Below are 17,300 nucleotides of genomic sequence, written 5' to 3' on the forward strand. Positions count from 1 at the left end.
AAAATTAGAAAGTTATTTATAAAAGCATTATTCATAATTGCCCAAATGTAGAAAAATCAAGATGTCCCTTCAATGGGTGAAAACTAAATTATAGCCATTCAATGGGGTTTTTACTAAAAATAAGTGAGGGGCTGGAGAAATGGCTCAGTGGATTAAGAAGTTTGCTTACAAAGCCTTACAGCCTGATTTTGATTCCCCATATCCATGTAAAGCCAAATATACAAAGTGATACATGCATCTGGGGTTCATTTGCAGTGGCAAAAGGCCCTGGTGTGCCCAATCTCTCTTTCTCTTAAGTAAGTAAATATATCTACATATATATTATAAAACTTTAACATAAATTTTTATATCATTTATTGGGGAAAACTACAAAAATTATAAATATATATTTATATAAATATTTACATATATAACATATATAATACAAATATATTATATATAAGCTGTCAGGCCATGGAAATATGCAGAATTTTATACGAATATTATTAAATTTTAAAAAGGTCATTTAAAAAGACCTTACTGAATGACTCTAACTGTTACAGTATGGAAGATACAAAAGCATAAAGACAATAAAAAGACTAGTGTGGGGCCGGAGGGATATCTTAGAGGTACCTTACCAGTCCAGAATGGCTTTCAGGCCAGAGTAGAATATAGGAAAAAGAATGTGATAATCTAAGAATGTGATAATCTAGCTCCCATCCAAGAAAAAAAAATAGTCTAATGCTTATGCACCAACCCTATCCTTCTTTTTTTAAGGTTCCAGGGCTTTCTTGGTAGGTATGACAGGGGCCCTTTAGGCAGATTGAACCATCCCAACGCCTATCCCTTGTCTGTATTATTGAATGACTTCCAGTCAGTCAGGTCTCATGCAGTTTCCAGAGCCCAGTGAAAATGCCAACTGTTTGGAGTCAGCAGTCTTTGGAAGCATGTCATTATTCAAGCATCTCTGGGTTTGTCACATGGGATAGTACGCCTCTGACATTCACACCTGTCAACATGGAATTTGAACTAAATATACATGGAGGCAGATACAAATGCACCCAGCACAGTGAAATACTGATTTTCCACGCAGCTCAGGGAGGGACAGGAGAAGGTTTTCATTCAGAGCCTGAAGACTCTGCTAGCTGGAATTCTTTGTGTTTCCTCTTCCTCACAAAAGAATGAGCATATGCTCTCCCGCCCCCCCCCCCTCTTCGTGGGAACAGCTCTGTTTGATGTTACAGTGACGGAGTGCACAGGACACATTCCGGCCCCGTTTGGAATCATTCCCTCCCCCCTCTTTCTTGAGGCTTGCATTCTTTGACTCCTGCTACACTTCATACCTGCATTTCCCACTGCTTCCTTTCCAGCATTTTTGCCCATCCTCTCCTTCCTTGAATGAGTACACAGGCTACCCTCATTCTTTTCTCCTCTGGCCTCCCTTCACCCTGAGCAACTGACTATTCAATTAAGACTTTTAGTGACAACCAGATGAACCAGGAGCTCTTAAATACTTATCTCCAGTACAGATTGCTATTGTAGACTGGGTTCTGTCATATATTAGCACTTCAGTTGAATTTCCCATTAGCACCTCAGTTTTTCCCATGTTTGAAGGGATCTTCCCTCAAGCTGACCTCTGTCCTTAGCTCAGTAAAATGCACTATTAACACCTTAGGTGCTTATGCTAAAAATCCTAGACTTATATTTACTTTCAGTTTCCTTACTTTTGTCATTTTCATCCACAGAGTAGCACTTTGGGAGAGGGGACAGCTTTCATGGAGAAAAAGATTGTTAATTCTTTTTAATTAACTATATCTTGTTTTTGTTTTATTTCTTAATTTCATAATTAATTTTAATAGTAATCCTTTTACTAACGAAGTAATAAATGGTCATGTTAAAAACTAAACCATATAAATATGACTAATAAAAAAAGCTAAAACGTAAGTATATAAAGTGAAAAGTAAGATTTTTCTCCCAATTAAGTTCACCATATTCAGCTACCTACAGAAAATATTTTTTTGATTTTATTTATTTTATTGAGAATGAGAGAAAGAGGCAAATAGACAAAAAGAGAATGGGTGCACCAGGGCCTTCACTCACTGCAAACAAATTCTAGATGCATGCTCCACCTTGTGCATCTGGCTTGCATAGGTCCTGGGGAATCAAACCTGGGTCCTTTGGATTTGCAAGTAAACACCTCAACCACTAAGCCATCTCTCCAGCTCTACAGAAATTAATTTGAATAGCTCTGTGTCTCTCCTCCTAGAAGTTTACTATAAATTTTATCCAAATAAATTTTGAACGAGTATATTCTATCTATTACATCACTGTGCCTAAAGGCAGAGTTGTGGCAAAGGAGATTCTGTGGCTTTCTTTCAGGAGATTACAGACCAGAAGAAGAATAAGATAACAATCAAGAAAACATCAAAAATAAACAAACCACTATAGGTAAATGAAAGCCAAAAATAAAGAGACTGATGGAATTGAAAATATGCATTAAATATTCAAATTGTTTTTACCTACTATCATGGCCATCCTTCTGGCAATACATGTGTCTAACTCATTATCCTTAATTGCTGGGTAATATTCCTGTCATGGTTACAATGTAAATCAAGCAACAATGTAAATCAAGCAATCCTTTTGATTGACATCCCAATAGTCAAATGTTTTCTACTTCAAAGAATGCTAAAATAGCTTTGTTATGTCTTGTCATCATGCTTTGAGTTATTCAGCCATGGACTGACATATCCACTACAAATTCTATCCTCAAGTCTTCTAGTTTGCCTAGAGCAGAGTGTACCAACTACAATCATTTACTCTGTGGGTCATTCAATCTTTCCTTAGCATCTGAGTAATTCACAGTTTCATCTACCTGTGAGGTTCCCCATATTTCTTAAATATTGTTGTTCTATTTTTATTTTCTTTCTACTTTGTGGGTTTAGTTTACATTGTTTCAGGTCTTCCCTTCTGAATAAATAGCCAATTGTACTGGGCTTTGTAGCCCTGGGATTGTGATTCCAGCTACTTGGGAGACTATGACAAAAAGATTGCCAGTTCTAGACCTGCTTAGGCTAAAGTGTGAGCTCAAGGCCGGTGTCAGTAACCTAATGATACTCTTTCACAGAATAAATAATGAAAGAAAGGCTGAGCTGATAGCTCAGTGGATCAGCACTTGCAAGGCCTAGATTCATTTCCCATCCCCTGCCATATCAACTAAATCATCATATATTAATTTCTTAAATTTTATTTTATGTATTTCTGAACTATGCACTTGCTGATTTTTAAAAATACTATTGTAACAAATACTTTGTAGTTTGAATGCCTTAATTGTATGGCAAGTTGTGATTTCTGATAAGGCCAGTTCTTTTATTGTGATTTTTGTATTCTGTTAGCTTCAAGAGTTTCCTAATAGTTTATTATGCCAGTCAGCATACAAAATGATCTATTGGTATACATGTAGGTTATTTTCTGTTCAAATTTCTTATTACAAATTCCTAGATCATAATTTTTCTTCATTTAATGTGACTCTATGTGGCACTAGAAGAAAGGCAAAGACATTAATGTGTCTAGTATAGAGGACGAGCCCCCCACACTCAGTTCAGCATGTGCTTCCTCAGAATTAACACCATAGCTCTGCAGTGTTGTTAACAGGTTGCCAAACCCACAAATATCAGGTGTCTACTCTGTAAACAGTTTATACCACCTACTGATTTGATTGTCATTCAGATTTCTGACACTTAGGACCTTAAAGTTTAAACTGATTAATCTCCTGAATTTATTTTGCTAGTGGTAATTCTTGCCCATGCTGCCAAATATCCCATAAGTCTTTTTCTCCCTCCTTCTCCAACACTATTCCACTGAAGCCTTCTTTCTTTCCAATTAATTCTTCTAGTTTGATATCATTTTTTTCCTCTCTTCCATCATTAACAACATGATAATGAGCCCAATATTATACATGGGTCTTGCACAGGTAAATGACAGTGCTGTGAAGTCACTAATGCAACCACAACTTCGCATCTAGAAGACAGTATTCCAAAGCACTCCTCCCCATCCTTTGTCTCTTACATTCTTTCTACCACTTCTTCTGCTATGGTCCCTGAGCCTTGGAAGGCATGATAGAGATGTTTCATTTAATAATAAGTACCCAGCTATCATTTCTCAGTACTTTGATGAGTACTGAGTCACCCCAATAATCATTGTCATCTGAAGAAACAAGTTTTTAACCAAAAGTGATTAGCACTAACATATGGGCATAAACATAAATATTTAGAGGGAAATTTGGTCAGCACAATATATCCACTTAACCAGGGCTAAATGTATGTATTAATTCCCCTCTACGGCTTATGACTTTCCTAGTCATAGAATTTGACTAGGTTTTCAGTACCAGGCATGAATTTCCTCCCATAGAGTGAACCTAAGTGGGTTCCTCACATAACAGACATGCCACTATTGCACAAGTAGGCTGTGCAGTTTTGCAGCTTGCACCTGGTTAAGACTTTTGAAGACTCTTCTCCCCAAGCAGGCTGCATAGCACTTTCTGCATTATGACAGCTAGTCAGCATGAAGGGAGGGTCCAGCTTAGTTCTTGTTTGATTCCCCGTACCCTGCACCGGAGACATGTGGCGTCCCTAAAGTCTTCACACGGCAGTCTCAGAAGTTGGCTGAAGTGGTGATTACCTGCAGTCTCAGCAGTTGGGACCCAGAGGCAGGAGGATCCCATGTTTGTGGCCAACCTGAGCTATACAATAGGACCCTGTTTCAAACAAGCCTCAGAGACATAAGGTAGTCAGCTTGGGTAATCTGTTTCTAATATCAAGGACAAAATATGGCTTTTTCTTCAAAATCCTTGTGTGGGATTGACTCACTGAAGCAAGGTGCAGCTGACAATGTCTTCTCATGTAGTAGTAGATTCCAATATATATATATATATATATATATATATATATATATATATATATATATATTCATTCCAATTAATGTATATTAACATATATTCCAATTAATATATACATATTTTTATATATTCCAATTTTCTGGCAGACTTAGCCTTTGTGCTGACATTCCCCAGAGTGTATGCCTGCCATTGTCACACATCAGCAAAAGGCAATCCAGTACATTTTTCTAAGGACCATTCATTCTAGGATTTGATCAAATGCCTCAATTCTGTCCTTGAACTAGATGCAGACACTCAAGCTCAGTTATCTTCTCTGTGAGTGCTGCTTCTGTTTCGCCCTGTAGGACTCTGCTGTCTCTACCATCCTGAGCAATGAGGGGCTTCCACCAATCATGCTGGCTCTTTTTATCATACTGCATTGTTGCCTAGCTCTCTCTTCCCTAGACACTATTTAAGTGAAGACATGAAAGTCTTCTTTGCTCTCCTTATTGTCCATTGTCCTTGGAACATGGAAGGCACAAAAGAATCACTTGAGAAAGGAGAAAAGTGACCTGATGTCAACAGATATGCATTGTTTATAGAGAAGAAAGCAGTCTATGAGAAATTGAAAAATATTGTCTAGCAATGAAATTAAATGTTTGAATTTGTTTAGGTTAAGAGAGAGGTTTCTGTTGCTTCCTTTATAGAAGTGGATTGGGTCATGGTAGAGCAGGAAGCATAAGCAAGTGAAAAGCATAACTAAAACATTTAATAAAGGAGCTATTACAGGTGCTGGCAGTGTTGTAGGACTGGAGTCCTGGGAGGGATTAGATCTCTATAAAGATCAGGAGACTTCCTAGCTCCAGAACTCCAACTTCCAGTCCTGGTTCAAATTATCAAAGAGTTGAAAAGTGCAAACACAGAGAAGAATATGTTATGAGGACCTATTAACAACAGGGTGAAAATAGGAGAACAGAACAAAAACGCAGAAAAGAGAAATTCCTCCCCTCCCAGCACTGGAATTAGGGAAGAATTTCCTGCACTTGGAAACAGAAGTCTCTGGAGAAAGGTCTCTCACACAGGCTCAGGTCCATTTATATGAATCAGGCATCAAACTAGAATGAGCCTCATCAGCATGCGCAGGTGTGTAGGAAGAAGCCTGACTGGTTGGCAGACCCAGAAGGAACACTGGTTTAGGAAGGGTCCACCCTTCAGTGCTAAGACCATGAAATTGAAAAAGAAATAGGAAGCTCTTTCTGCTTATAGCCGTCTTGGATAAGATTGAATAAGATTGGGGTTCTAGTCTTGCCAGGGCAGGCAATGTGGTAGTCATGTTCCTGTGAGCCTGTTCCTAGCTGACAACTTATTGGAGAAAGATATATTGCCCCTCATCCACATCTGTAGGGTTTCTGAAAACTAACAGGATGGTGAAGAACCCTGTGGATAGCAAGAGTTCTGAGCCCTAGGGAGAAAAGGCTGGAAAAAAGACCAAGGAGAGTAATTACCCCAAACAAGGAGAGTACATGTGGGAGAAGGGACTTGAACAAGAGCATTGCCACAAGGTCAACAAAAGCCAGACAGGAGCTGGGCTTGGGGGTTGCACACCTTTAACCCCAGCACTTGGGAGGCACAGGTAGGAGGATTTCCGAGAGTTCAAGGCCAGCCTGAGACTGCATAGTGAATTCCAAGGTCACCCTGGGCTAGAGCAAGACTCTACCTGGAGGGGGGCGGGAAGCCAGGCGGGAGAGAGCCGGGGAATGAGTGTCCTCAGCTCCCTCAGTCAGCACTTCCTGTTGGCTGAGCCTTGAGGAGTCAAGAGTGCAAAGAGAGGGGAGGGGCAGTCACTCAGGGTGGGGGTGTAGGAAGACAAACAGAGGATATTTTCTTTCACCATAAGGACTTACTTAAAAATTCCATATTAGAACTCCATATTGAATGTCAGGGAAAGACATGGGAAGAGATTTCATCCAGCAATCAGAAAAGGTCTGAATAAAGAAGATAGGGGAGAAAAGGCCTAAATCTCTTTAAAAGATATATAAAATCTTCAGGAATTCACATGACTATAAACCATCATTTGAGATTCAGATAACCTTAAAATATTTCTGTGTTCCCTTTTTATTTTGTTTTTGTTTTCTTCAGGGTTTTTCTGAGTCTCACATTGGTTCTCCCAGTTTTGTTTTTTTTTTTTAATTTTGTTTTGTTTTGTTTTTGTTTTCAAAGGAAGGGTCTATTCACTATGGAGTCTCAGGGTGGCCTCAAACTCATGGTAATCCTCCTACCTCTGCCTCCCAAGTGCTGAGATTAAAGGCGTGCACCACCACACCCGGCTTGGTTCTTCCAGTTTTGAAGAATACACTCCTGAGTAAATGAACATTAAAATAAGCCCACTCATTCTATGAGGCCTGCCCAACAGGAAAGACTTGATGCCTGGAACAGAAAACCTAGTCAAAAGCCCATGGCTGTAAAGGCCATAGGTCCTACCAGAAAAGCTACTAGTGATATTTGGTTAATTAGATAAATTATACCCATCAAATCACCGTCTAAATATTTATGCTTATGCCCATGCATTAGTGCTACTCTCACATTTGATCAGAGAATCTTTGCCATTGGCAGTTACATCTGGGGAGACTCAAAACTCATCAAAGGGCTGAGAATAAATGACTGTTGAGTGCTCACTGCTAAATGAAATGTCTCTATCACACCCTCTAAGGCTCAGAGAACATTTCAGAAGAGGAGAGCATGAAGAATGTGAAAGCCAGAGGATGGAAAGGAGTACTTTGAAATTCTGTCTTCCAAACATGAAGTGGTATGGTCACTGATTTCATGACTTCACCGTGACTGTCATTGCTTGTATAAGTCCTGCACAACATTGGGCACATCACCCTTCCATTGTGGCTAGTGAAAAAGAGAGATAAAAAGACAATGAATAGAAGAGGGACTAGTTGGAAAGAACAAGTATGAAGGAAGGAGACAAAAGATGGTAATGTGATTGGATTGTGATCAAAATACATTCTGTACATGTATGAAAATTGTCAGTAATACAAAGTTGAAAAAATAAGTGCTGGGATCCGGGTGTGGTGGCACACACCTTTAATCCCAGCACTTGGGAGGCAGAATAGGAGGATTGTCGTGAGTTTGAGGCCATTCTGAGACTACAGAGTTAATTCCAGGTCAGCCTGGCCTTGAGCGAGATCCTTACCTTGAAAAAAAACAAAAGCAAAACAAAACAAAAAAAGGGGGGAGACTAGAGAGTTGGCTCAGTGGTTAAAGGTGCTGAGAGCCTGGGTTTGATTACCAGTACCTACATCAAGCCAGATGTACAAAGCAGTGCGTGCATCTGAGTTCATTTGCAGTAACAAGAGGCCCTGGGGCGCCCATTCTCCTCTCTTCTCTTCTCTTCTTTCTTTCTTTTCCTCTTTTCTCCTTGCAAATAAGTAAAATATGTTCAAAAGTTTTTAAAAATAAAAAAAGATCCATCCTAAATGTAGCAGGCTAGTTAACGTGTGTTTTCATAGTCATTTGATAAACACCTGTTATTTTCATTTTTGTGCAGATTTCTTTGTGTATTTCAGACCAAAACTTATTTTTCACCTGACAAGAACATTTTGACAAAGACCCCTAAATCCCAGGTACTGTGCTTCCAATGGTTTTTGGATAAAATGTGCCCATCCACCTCCCTTCAGCATGAGTAAGGCTTATTTTGACAGCAATATTACCTCCGCTGAGCACTTGCTGATGGTTGAGCTGACCTGGTTTATGGCTTCCTGTTTCAGGCTTCTAGAAAGCCAGTTTATTTCTTCCTTAAGATTCCAGTATTTCTTGGGCTTTACTTTAATCCGCATATAAATGTCATGTCACCTCCTGCATTCCTTTAGGGAAGGACACAGCGCGATTAGAGGAGCTCACTTTAAGACTTCATAAAGATGTCTCAGAAGACCCCATAGTGAATATCCAGTCAGGTGGTTGGATAACTGATCAAGTCAGTATTACCAGACACCAAAAATAGCTTCCTTGTGTCATGCTCAACTGCAGCAAACTAACAAATAGCCCACCATGCGTCAGTCTTCACAGCCCTGGCACTGTCACGTTCACTCTGTCATTTAATCTTCCCAGCAGCTCTTTGAACTGGATATTATAATCCCCAATTTACAGCTGGCAAATCTGAGACCCAGAGACATATGTGAGTTGCCTATAGCCCACTTAGAGGAGAAGCAAAGTCTTCGTGGCCCTGGAGTCAGGCTAGTGAGAAATTCCAGATTTGAACCTCTTGATCTTCCTTCCTTGTTTTGGTAAAAGTGTCATGCATATGTAAAGTAATAGCTTTATCTTTAGTTATTGGATGCACTGATAGCCAATAGTATAGGAATAAAAGTTAAGGAAACCAATTCTGTAAATCTTGCAACTAAAGCAGTCATGACTGGGTATGGAAAAATGGGACAAAAGTCTCCTAATTTTTAAGCAAAAGTCTCTTGTTCCCTTCTGTGGTTCATGTGACTTTATCACTAAAGGAAGGCAGACCACTACCCATGAGTGCAAGCTCTTTGGCTTGGTACCTTCTTCTCTACCACTTCCTGAACTTGGTTTGTTCTGTTTGTTTGTGTAAAAATAGCTCTGCAGTAAGCCGGTCTTTCAGCTGTGAAATATATGAGTGGAAAAGACTACACAGACATTATATGTATGGATATTACTATGCCCACTAAAATGTAAATTTATGGGAGGAAGAGATATTTGTTTCTTGTGCATCTGGAGTAGGTTTATCACAATACTAATGCATACCTTTTTAACTAAGTATGAAAGGCATTAATTTTCCTTTCTCCTCCTCGGAAAATCTTCCATTAATTTGAAACTGTATCCACTTCTTAAATGACTCTCAGTGAGTCCTAACTTTGGAAAATGGCTCTGTGTGGTAAACACAGTGTCTGACACTGGCAGAGATGTAGAAGGAGTTGCTTGATTTGCATAAGTCTTAGCCTCCATCTCAGTCACAGAGGAAGGAGAAGGTGCTGGGAGTGCAGAGCAGGCCCACGAGAGCTCAACAACCATGGCTGCTTCTTCCCCATCCATCTACCCCTCTCCAGCATAATGCCCAGAGCCAAGTCACCACACACAGAGATATTTGTTGAGTCAATAAAGAATGACAATCCAGGGCTGGAGAGATGGCTTAGTGGTTAAGTGCTTGCCTGTGAAGCCTAAGGACCCCGGTTCGAGGCTCGGTTCCCCAGGTCCCACGTTAGCCAGATGCACAGGGGGCGCACGCGTCTGGAGTTCGTTTGCAGAGGCTGGAAGCCCTGGCGCGCCCATTCTCTCTCTCTCCCTCTATCTGTCTTTCTCTCTGTGTCTGTTGCTCTCAAATAAATAAATAAAAAATTTAAAAAAAAAAGAATGACAATCCAGAATCATAGTAATTTAACTCAGTGTTCATCACTGAGCATATGCTTGATAAATGCTGATTAAGTTGCATCGAGAATAATAATGCTCAAAGAGAGAATCACAGAATGCATTCCAAAACCAAGGCGGCATCCTTGTTGAATTGCCAGCTGTTTGGGATTATCCATGTGGCTTCTCCTGCTAGAGTACTAAATGGAGATCTTACTGCATCAGCAAACTTCCACTCTGAAGAGCCACTCGTTTCCATGGGGCTAGCTTGCTGCTTCACAGGTAAGCTGTGTTTAATTTTAAAACAAATGCCTCCCAGGATATCATATATTGTTCCATACTGCTCATAAATATAATCACAAGGCCCCTTTCCAAAGTAGCGTGTCAGTATTTACCAATCATCCCTGTATTATTCTAGTCTTCTTGCTTTCTTCCTTCTTTTTCTGATTCTGAATGTTATATAAAGATTTAAGTGTCTGAAGGCAAGAATTTTGACAGTACTGAAATGCCTAGAGAAGTTCAAAAATAATGTACCAACAGGCAGCTCAGGAGGACAGACACTTGACTTTTGTGTTGACATATATAGCTCATTTCCCTGGCTCTTGAGCTCTTAGAATTGTTTGGGGTTAGCATGACACAGCTTCTATCTGTGTAATAGATACCATTGTGCTTGCTAACATGTAAGGAGGGAAGTTCCCATCAGAATTAGAATGGCTTGACTTTTTTCCAATAAACATGACACTTACATGTTTTGTATTAGAACAAACTAGCCTATGACTACACGTACATGTGTGTAGTATATACATACACACATATAAAGAAAATTCATACATGGCAAATGTAGGATGATTAAAGGTTGTTAAAAGTCCTAAATTCAACATATAAAATTAAATTCTAGCCCTCTGCTTAATATAATGAAGCTGCCTTAAGACAAAAATTTGGGCCAAGTGTCGTGGTTCCCGCCTTTAATCCCAGCAGTTGGAAGGCAAAGGTAGGAGGATTGCTGTGAGTTTGAGTCCATCCTGGGACTACATAGTGAATTCCAGGTCAGTCTGGACTAGAATGAGACCCTACCTAGAAAATTCAAAAAAATAAATAAACAAAATTAAAAATGAAACAAATGCATGACAAATCCATTTTAAATAGGTAAGAAATTTCATTTGCTTTGCCTGTAAGATGACTCTCGTTGGGAAAATAAATTTCAAAATATTCAACAAGAAACTAGACATTTGTGAATAAAGCAACAAAACGGAATCAGGACAGATGCAGCCTATCAGGAAGGGGGTGTGTTGCCACTAATACAGATAGTACCAGTTAAGTTCAGGAGACTACTGTTTGCCTGAGAACATGGCGTTAACTTGATCTAGCTGCACAGAATCAGTTGAGTGTTAATGAATTAATCACTATATAAATAATAGTAACATATGAAATACTCAGGAAGTCCCATGAAAGCATATTCTGTTCAACAATAAGGAATATTTTATAACAAGCATAAAGAAATATAGCTTAAATGCTAAAATTTTAGTCTATTTTGTTGGTTAAACAGCCTGTTTCTCTAATGAACAAGCCAATTTTCTCCACTTTAAGTAAGTTTTAAAAGTCTCTCAGCTAAACCATTATACAAGCCTTTTGGTATGTTCTTTTGTATTTGAAATATCTCTTGCTTGAAATTAAATTCAGTCCTAAAATAGCAACTATATCATCCCCTAACCACTTCCCATCAGTAATAGCAAGCTCCAGAGATTAGAAAAGCAGCCTGCTTGTGTGAGGAACAAGAAGGCTAGGGATGACTTAAACACAGGACCGGAGTGTTGGTCAAGGAGCAGCAGTCCATGCACATGTGTAAGTAGTAACGCCAGGCAAAGCTGATACCTGACAGAAGGGAAGCCATTGACCTACACAGACTAAATCTAAGCCGAGCACAGATTTTGCCTTTCAACTGCAATTCTTAACAGGGCTGCGAAACACTGAAATCATTAACATTGATTTAACTCTCCCCAAAGTACAAGTGGAGGCTGGAAAATACAGAGACCACAAATGAGTTCTCTTCAGTGCTGAGTTATAGCAAGCGAGTGATTCTTCAGAGAAGCCACAGCCTATGCATGAGACAAAAATTCATCAGTTGTCGTGATTGACAGCTCCATTTGGTTGAGTTTGAAGGGGCAGGCCACAGGAGCCGAGCCTGACTCACCCCGCGGTGAGCTCAGGTTTGGGGTAGTGCTGTATAACTGCCTTCGGGTACTGTGTAGAGCCACTTCTCAGCTTTAGACCCCCTTGGCAAATGTCTTATGTTAGCAACAAAGGTTGTCCTCTGAGCCTCAGTGAGATTATTGTTTAAATGCACTCCATTTCCTTGGTAAAGCGTCTCTTAAGAGGCTAAATTTAGCCCTGTCACTCAGAAGAACAGGTGGTATGTGAGCGGACCAAAAAGGTCCTGTCCCATCATGCTTTCCCTCAAGAGAGCCAATCACCCGGGCCCGGAGCTGAGGATGTGGGGCTGTCAGCAGATCTGCAGAATATAAGGGCCGGCCAGACCCTGGCTCGGGAGCAGTCGCATTCCCACCTCGCCTCGGGTGTAGGGATTGCATAGAAAAACAAAACTGCACAGTCTTGACTGTGCGGTTTTGTTTTTGGGTTTAGAGGCTCACCATTCATGTCGGAGATGGTTGGAAAAACCAACTCCACATAGGACGTCGTTTCAGAAGCAACCTTGGGCTTAGTCCCACCCTTTTTAGGCACTCTTGAGCAATCAGGTGAGTAGCTTTCATAGCAGAGCTGCCTTCTCATTGGTTTCTAGCTGTTGGTTTTTTCTGGAGCAATTGATGTGTTTGGCTAGGTGTTTGTGTGAGTACTTGTTGCTCTTTCTGAGCCGCAATTTGAATCTGCTTGCTATGTTCGGTTTTAAAACGTGCGGTATTTTGTTATTTTTTTCTTTTAAGATCTAATGGTTAAGCCTACCAGCCCAGTCACTAATTCAAATTGTTTAAATGCACTTGGTATTCTAAGACATGGGGTCTGAAGTGGTGATAGAAGTGTTTGCTTCCTCTATAAAGCCTGCTGGGAATGCTCAAGGTTATATTCCTCAGTGATAAGTGAGGAGGACCAAGAATAGCTCTGATAAAACGCGTGTGGTATCAGCTACACCCCATGACTTTTTAAGGGAATCAACTGCTGGGGTATCAGTGGCAGGACAGTCACAGAACACTTGCTGGCTGTCACTCAATGCCGGAGAGTGGAGAGTTTATTTTGGGACCATGACATTTTAGACGCATACCTTCAGCCCCAGGCCTCAGAAAGGCAAGTGCTAGAGAAAAGAAACCCACCTAGACAATGGAGAGGCTATTAGGCCAATGAAGGCCACTTAGTGACAAGATTCTAGAAACCTGAAATGGTTCTATGTACTTTTTTTCTAACATACTCCTCCAAATCTCATTCTGTATTTTTAATTTAGCTATAAATCCAATTATATGATATAGTTTAGCTGTTAAAGTTAAAAGAGTAAGAATTAAAAGATATGTTTGTTTGTTTGTTTTCTAAGTTCCCTTCTTAGAATTAGATTCCACACTGTAAATGCCTCTCATAGATGCATGCATAGTGGTGCATTGTATATCTAAGAAGACAGGTATTTTTTTGAGAAGATGCACTAGTTTTGTAACAGGAAAAATTAGACAGAAAATTGGTTCATCCTAAAGATAATATACTACATGAAAGAGTTGGCATAAATGTCTGGATAGTATCTCAATTCTCCAAATATGAACTTTGTCCCAGAAAATGATGGTTTCACTTTCCTTTTAAGTGAAAAGTTAGAGTAAGGTACTGCTCTATAGTACAATCCTTGCTCTACAAGTTTTCAGGGAACAAAGAATTTTATGAAAAGCAATAATGAGGCAATTGACAATTCAGAAATTGCCTTTTTGTTTCAGAACAGTGGAAGGATCATGTTGGATAATTAAGTATTTATGATTCAGAAAAATTTTCACATAATCTTTGAAACTGACCAGCAAAATACTTTTTCCCACCTAACAAAAGACCTCACTGCACATTTTTATTCATTTCGTTGTTAAATATCTTACACAATGAAGCATAGGTCTTTTCGCTTCATCTAAACATTCCCCACCAGCCTTTCATTATTCGGTTTGTACACTTGTCTATATTAAGCCCTCAATCTAGAGATGGAGGGGATATGATGGAAAGTGGAGTTGTGCAGGGAAAGTGGGGGAGGGGAGGGAATTATCACGGTTTTTTGTCTTTAAGTATAGACATTGTCAATAAAAAATTAAAAACAAACAAAAAAGGACTCAATCTAGCAGTTTTATTTCAAATTTATCATAAATTTTTGCATACTAAATTTTATTTTTATGAATATCTACTTGGGCAGTAACATTAATTGCATAGTTACAATATATTAAAATGTTAAGAAATTGAAAGCACCCCTTACAAAAAAAAGTACAAAAAGCTTGTGTATTTGATAAAGACTTTACAATATTTTCCTTTGAGTCAAGGAATTGCAAAGTTGAAATGTTCAGTTTTGGTGATGATTTCATGTCATTGGACAATGCCAGAATCAGCCACTTTATGAACTGGTCTCTGAAATCCATTAGAGGAAGAAAATACGTTGAGTAATCTTCCACATTGAGTTGATGCAGGGATTCACTATAAGCTTGTCCACATCTTGTCTTTTTACTTGCCCTTCACTGCACCCACATCATTCCAGTTTTCCCATCAACTTAACCTGATTTTCCAGCTAGTAACATGGAATTCCCCTGTTTGACCACAAGGGGGAAGTTCTTGTTCTATGTGGCCAACCCCACTCCAATTTCAACTTCAACTCCCCTCTTAAACTTCCTACTTACTATGAGACTTCAATTCAGCTCAGAAAACCATCTGTTCAAGCCACAAAAATGAAAGTTGTCCATTGCTCTGGGTCAATAGAGTAATCTATTTGGATAAATTTATATCTCTGTCATCTACTCAGTAACTCCAGAGTGGCCCTCATAAGTGACATCCTCACTGCTATTTCTTTTTCTTTCCAGAGTGCCTAAAAAGATGACCACTCAAGCGCCGACGTTCACGCAGCCGTTACAAAGTGTTGTGGTACTGGAGGGTAGTACCGCAACCTTTGAGGCTCACGTCAGTGGTAAGCTTGCTTTTGCCTCTTCTCCAGTAAGAAACCTTTGTGGTAGGTCTTGAAGCCAAGCATAAACCCAGATTTCACTTTGTACAACTGGCACAACACTATGGATAGGTTGTTCTGAGGGCATATCATTCAGAAGATACTGACAAAAAAAAGTTTTATTCATTTTTATAGTATCACAAAGCAAAAATAATTAGCATTAGATTAAAATTTGCTGTCAGAATCCAGCAACAAAGTAGGACCAAATTTGGTCATTCTAAATTTGGGTTCAGCTGCAGTGGCTGCTTAGCAGACAAGAGGCCAGGCACGATTTTCCATTGTACGGAGACCTATTCAATCCTCATGCATGAAGACAGAGGCCAAGCTGCTGGCCAGGTAGTATGTACCCCTGGTTTCAGTTGTTTGATGTGGAAAATAGCAATCTACTCAGCCTTCCACAGCGCAGAAGTGTTCAGTGATGAGCTAACTCCTAATTATTTTCTTCTTTTTTAAAACTTTCATCATGATTAAGTAATTCTAGTGAATTAAGGACTTTCCCTTCACATTGAAATGACAAGAACCACTGTCTGCCACTCTAGCCTTTGTACTAATGGCTAATGTTTTTCTTAGATTTCTTTTCTACCTAGTTTTATTCTTCAGAATTCAGATTTTGGATGGTTCCAGAAAATGCATGATTCCTGAAACCTATCATCTTGTGGGGGAAAATAAGGATTGTCTATGAACTATATTGTAAATAACTTCAAAATTATTGAATCAATTTTGTCTCCTACAGTGCCATGTCTGGTGATGTAAGATTACATTGATCAAGTACACATTATGCTTGATCCTTAATTCAATGCACTTCTATGCTGCATTCATTACCCTCTTTGTTTCCTTAATTGTGTAGCTCATAATAAAGGTAGAAAACAAAATTTCTCTTTCATTTCTTTTTTCTATGTTATATATCAGTCCTTCATTACTGATCAACACTTTATTTTGTACTTCAGAAATGTCATATAAACACTCATGTTCTACTGTATGGTGACCTATTAAATTCTTCTCTTACATAATCACCTCTGACTTCCAAGGAATTGACTGGTTTATCCCTAAATCCTTGGTAACTTCTAAACTGAACAGAATACATATGGCATCTGTGGGAATTTGTCACTTTGTGGGGTAGTAGAAACTGGCTGCTTTATAGCTTCTCCATCCTTCTTATTATATGCCTAGAAATTCACTACTGAAAATATTTTATACCTATTACTTAGTCTCCTAAGGTGTTCACTGTCGTGGGAAATCTGCTAGTGGAAAGACAACAGTGAATTTTGCCATTATCTTCACCCCCGTGCTCACGGAGACAGGTCCAGAGCATTTATCCCAGGTGCAAAGTCAACACTCCCTGAACTTTACCTCTACCTGTGGACTATGCCGAGTTTTAATAAATTCTCAAGCCTGTAATGTAGTTCTTCACTGTGCTGCTTATGGTGCGTGAAGAATTTGGATTTTTTTTTTCCCCTGCAACTCTAACTTTTAACTGTGTTTTGAAAGACTAGGTGTGGCTTAGCAACTTAAGAGTAATGGTGTCTCTATGTTAGGGCATTTTTACTGCAGGCACAATTGCAAGTGGGGTGTTTGGGAAGAGTTTCCTTGGAGCTGCAGGGGAATGAGACTAGCAGAATTCCTCGACCCCTTTGCTGCTGTACCTCTTGTTATCTTCAAAGAGGACACTGGTCACTTTCTATTTCAGTTTCTTTGGCTCTCTTCTTTGAGAAGCTCCGTCATGATTTTAATGATGTCTATTCCATTGCATCAAACAGAGGGAGTGCAAGAGATGGAAATTCTGTTCTTCTGTGTGCTACTAGCTGAAGGACTTGGAAAAAAAATTTAAGCCTCTTTTGGCTTCAGTATCCCCACCTTCATAAAATGTTGGACCTTCTTAATAGCCTGAAAGTTCACTTT

The 17,300-nt window shown here is 39.4% G+C and overlaps 1 protein-coding gene across 5 annotated transcripts in view; it reads left to right on the plus strand.

The window, feature by feature from the left end:
- Positions 1-15,274: 15,274 nt before the first annotated feature.
- Ttn (titin) overlaps positions 15,275-17,300 on the plus strand; it is a 282,613-nt gene continuing 280,587 nt past the window's right edge. For all 5 annotated transcript variants that reach the window (XM_045148517.1, XM_045148518.1, XM_045148519.1 and 2 more), the window contains exon 1: positions 15,275-15,365. In XM_045148517.1, coding sequence (XP_045004452.1) covers positions 15,275-15,365 — 91 coding nt within the window. The remainder of the gene's footprint in view (positions 15,366-17,300) is intronic.

This window comes from Jaculus jaculus, chromosome 4, assembly GCF_020740685.1.
Source record: "Jaculus jaculus isolate mJacJac1 chromosome 4, mJacJac1.mat.Y.cur, whole genome shotgun sequence".
Classification (NCBI taxonomy): Eukaryota; Metazoa; Chordata; class Mammalia; order Rodentia; family Dipodidae; genus Jaculus; species Jaculus jaculus.